The sequence below is a fragment of the Triticum urartu genome, chromosome 7, assembly GCF_003073215.2.
Source record: "Triticum urartu cultivar G1812 chromosome 7, Tu2.1, whole genome shotgun sequence".
Classification (NCBI taxonomy): Eukaryota; Viridiplantae; Streptophyta; class Magnoliopsida; order Poales; family Poaceae; genus Triticum; species Triticum urartu.
Window position 1 is genome coordinate 347,128,151 of NC_053028.1, and position 4,690 is coordinate 347,132,840.

At 45.6% G+C, this 4,690-nt stretch overlaps 1 protein-coding gene across 1 annotated transcript; it reads left to right on the forward strand.

The window, feature by feature from the left end:
* Window positions 1-310: 310 nt before the first annotated feature.
* On the forward strand, window positions 311-902 carry LOC125525287 (polcalcin Phl p 7). The gene has a single exon (XM_048690283.1). The coding sequence runs from the start codon at window positions 480-482 to the stop codon at window positions 714-716; it is 237 nt and encodes a 78-aa protein (XP_048546240.1). The 5' UTR covers window positions 311-479; the 3' UTR covers window positions 717-902.
* Window positions 903-4,690: the final 3,788 nt, after the last annotated feature.

Here is a 4,690-nt window from a genome sequence, read left to right on the forward strand (position 1 = left end):
TTGCCCCGGTTTCATAGGTTGTGAAGTAGTCGGCGGCGCGACAAATGGGCCTCTAGTTTTGTAGGTAAAGGTAATAAATTGGCCATAAATTCATTGGGCCGTTTCGCATGACGGCAATTCTTATTCTGGGCGTAGCTAACGACGTATGGTCCATAAGAGACACACGGTGGAACCTCTCAAAAAAAAGAAAAAGACAGACGGTGGAATGGATGGTTGAAGCGAACGGTTCCATCGCCTGCGCGAAATGAACGGGCGCTTCACGAGGAGACGGGCGGTTGGCATCCTCGCATGCAACAATGGCCTCCACAAACTCAGCTACAACATTGGCGCCCTGCCCGTCCTACAATTGCATATATATAGATAGGTGCGAGCACGAATAGCCGGAACTAACTAACCAAGACACGCGAGCATAGCTGCCATTGCCCGCCCGTCGACCGATCGAAGAGTGATTCGAGGTGGAAGAACACCAGGGGCGGATAATGGCGGACGACATGGAGAGGATCTTCAAGAGGTTCGACACGAACGGCGACGGGAAGATCTCGCTGACTGAGCTGACGGACGCGCTGCGGACGCTGGGGTCGACCTCCGCGGACGAGGTGCAGCGCATGATGGCGGAGATCGACACCGACGGTGACGGCTTCATCGACTTCAGCGAGTTCATCTCCTTCTGCAACGCCAACCCCGGGCTCATGAAGGACGTCGCCAAGGTCTTCTGAATCAGTTCATTTCACCTCAGCCGTCCGATCCAGGAGCCGATCCATCTACGTACGGCTTCGTATATCAATTTCATGCAACTACCTACTCCGGTCCCGATCCAGCCTCAGCTTCACCTGAGGCAGGCCCTAATTTTGTTTGATCAATTTTTTTGCTACCAGTAGTAACTAGTGATGATCACTGTTCCATCATTTATTTATTTTATATCATCACAAGTTTCTTTTCTTTCTCTACCTTTTTGTCGATCGTCGGCTCCAGCTCGATCCAACGATCCATGCTGCTAATTGTTTGTGTACGGGTGATTTAAGTAACCTGTGCACTTGTGCTTATAATTAATCAGTTGAAGCATTGCATGAATATACTTTCTAAACTTTAACCAATTGATGCCTCCCATGATTAAGTATCATGTTTTCCCTGTAAGATTAACCGGGTCAGGTGATTCCACTCCACGGTGCGACGTGATTGACGGGATTGGATCGAATTATGATCACATCAGGTTGGCCGGTGGAAGTCGAGCCAACTTTTTTTCTTATCCGTCTCAAAACAAAATTTGTTTTTTCTTTTCCTTTTAGAATGTTTCAGAAAAAGGTTGTTTGGTGGAAGTTGAGCACATACAGGGCTCTAGCACGTGTTGTGTGTGTTTCTCTCGCGCATCTGGTGCATGCCATTGCCATCCTGAATCATTACCCCCTTTAACACTTGGTAGGATTCATGCAATTCTTTGGTCAATGCGCTACCTGCATGCAAAGATGACCAAAAGCGGCATTTAACCCAAAAAAGCTTGCCCCCCCCCCCCCCCCCCCCCCCCCCCCCCCCCCACACACACCCACACACACCCGCGCTTTATAGATAAATCAACAACCTTTGTAGAACTACACACACAACTAGATACCACACCACACACAGTCAAGACATGATAAAAGCAACAATTAAAGTAAATTATTATTTTGATTAATCAGGGGGTGGGGGAGTTTCCTCACCTAAATATATTTCTCAAACCGTAATGTAGCCAAAGCCGATTACAGCTGTAATAGAATTACATAGGCATGCCACGAGGAAGCTCTTCCTTGTCAATAGCCTTATACAGTCGATGAGACATCGATTACAAATGCAAATAAGAGATCATAAATCAGAGAGTAGTAGCCAGGCGAGTATCAATAGAGCAAAACGTTTGGTCATTCCTAGTGTGTCAAATCTTCCAAAGAAGAAGTAATAGAATGAAGGTCCATAGATTGGGGTAATCCGGTACGTGTGCATTCCCACAACGCGTCGCTGCAGTCGGGCTTGGAGGCCACGAGTGATTGCTAGACACGTTTAGCGAGAGGGCATTGCAGGAACATGTGGGAGGCGTCCCCAATGTCGTGGTTGCACTTAGGGTGCCGGAACAGGGTCCAGATTGTTTTTCGTGGCTACATAGGCTTGCGGCGGCGAAACTTCTGATCTAGGGTTATTTCTGAGGGTTTCTGTATTTATATGATTTTTTGGCGTTGGTCTCACGCTGAAATGGGTCATGAGGGGCCCACTACCCATCAGGGCGCGTCAGAGGGTGGTGGCGTGCCCTGATGCCTAGTGGGCAGCAGGCCCCCCTCCAGTGGTTATTTGCTCCATTATTCTTCATTTGTTCCATAAAAAAATCTCTAAAAAGTTTCGTCCAATTCCGAGAACTTTTATTTCTGCAAAAAAAACCACGGTAGTTTTGCTGAAAACAGCGCCAGTTCAGGTTAGTTCCATTCAAATCATACCAAAACTATATAAAATTATTGTAAATATGTCATGAATACTTCATAAATTATAGATACGTTGGAGACGTATCACCATCCCCAAGCTTAGTTCCTACTCCTCCTCGAGTAGGTAAATGATAAAAGAAATAATTTGTGCAGTGTGAATGCTAGCATAGTGTTGGAGATATGTCCTAAAGGCAATCATGTATGATGATATTTCCCATGTGTTTATGAATAAAGATAGTTCTTGGACGTTATCAATGATGTGTATCAATGAGTACGTGACTTGTTTGTGGGACTATACATTATATGATGACTGTCCTAAAAGGCCCATAGTCGAAAGGGTTGTGTGGACGCGCAGCCGACTAGACTAGCATATGACACTGTGGATGGCTCGATCTCACTAGCCATGGAGCATTGGATGCAAGACGTATAATATGGACTCGGAAGGATCTGATCGGATTCGACATAGTCAGATCCGAGTCAAGATAAGATCTGAGTCGGACAGACCCGACTATGAGAAGCAACAACAATTGGCTTGTGCGAGGTCTGAGTGTTGAGCCCGCGATGGACGCCTATATATAGTGGAGGTACGCCACACTCATTTGATTGATCGCTTCAACGTTGTCATTAGGGTTTGCATGTGTTGCGAATATCCACCTCCACTCGTCGCCGACTGTGTGATCGGACCTAGCAGTCCATCGCACGGTGTTCCTCCTGCACGCGCGGATACCTTTAGTGGCGGTGCACCTGCGCCGCTCCGGCTAACTTGTACGTGGGATCTGACGACCGACTGTTCGAGGTAGATCAGACGAGGAGGAGACGACTTTGGACGCGCTGCCTCAACTCTTCTTTTGCTGCACGACACTATGCGTCTAGTGGAAACTATCTATGATCCATCCCCCGTACCATGTTCTTGGTTGTTCTGCACGTAGGAAAATTTTAATTTGCAGTCGATGCACCCTACCGTAGAACCCAACACTGGTATCAGAGTCTCTGCTATAGGATTTGGATTCAGATCGTATGCATATTAGATATGTGAAGGCGGCAGATGGGATATGTTGTCGTTTATGAAATGGGCTATGTGCATGGTTGATGAGATCAACTATACATGGGGATCGAGGTGGCTATGTTTTCTGATGATTGGAATCGACGAGGTCGTGACACAACCTACCCCTACCGGTCGGTATCCGTCATCGGGGTTAACAGTGAAGCATAAATCCGAATCGGATTCGTAATGATCGATAAGATCGGTCAGATCAGAAAATTCGGCGTGATCATAGTACAGATGGGATCGCCGTGTGCATAGCGCTTGTATTCCGTACACGATCACTCAAACCGGTAGAATGCGATTCTATGCATAACTTTATTTTGCAGGCTTTGATATGAATAGTATGGCTCATGTGCATGTGATGCATGTGTGTAAATTATACATGGCCTGTGTGTCATGATTTGTCAGCCGGCAGGAGCCAAAGTGTTGTCATTATAATGTATAACGACCAATGTGTTGACTTGTGGTTCTCTATAAAATTCATTACTAGTTGTAGTAGTTGGATAATAGAGATCAGGTTGGTGGCTTGGCATCCCGGCGTGACAAACAAGATGGAGTTGCTAGATGGTCATTGGAGTCAGAGCTGACCTGGAAAAACATCCATGAAGGAGCCATACTATTTCACAATATATGTTTATTTGTGATTGTCATGCTTCTTGTTTTCTATGCATGTTAAAATGGTAGAATGATCCCTCATAAATATCAAGCGAACTGTCATTCCCGATCTTGCACCTTCACACGTCAAGTACGTCTAGTAGTGGGCTCATTAAATTGGGGTGCTACTAGGTGTCCTTGAACTGAAGGGTTCATGTCGGACACAGACATGCACTGCATCAGATTAACTTGACAAGGCTATCAAAACGATTTGAGCCTTGTGGCAAAGAAGGTTGGGGCCGGGGTATGAGATACCTTTCCGACCGACAAGAGTCATATAGAGATACAATTAGCAAAGAGTTGCTATCCGGATAGGTATGTTGGCTAGTAGTGATGCTAAAGCTCACTAGTTGCATGCGCTAGTCGGATCCTAAATCACTGAGAGTTTTGATACGTCTCCAACGTATCTATAATTTTTAATTGTTCTATGCTATTATATTATCTATCTTGGATGTTTTATATGCATTTATATGCTATTTTATATGATTTTTGGGACTAACCTATTACCCTAGAGCCTAGGGTCAGTTTCTGTTTTTCCTTGTTTTTGAGT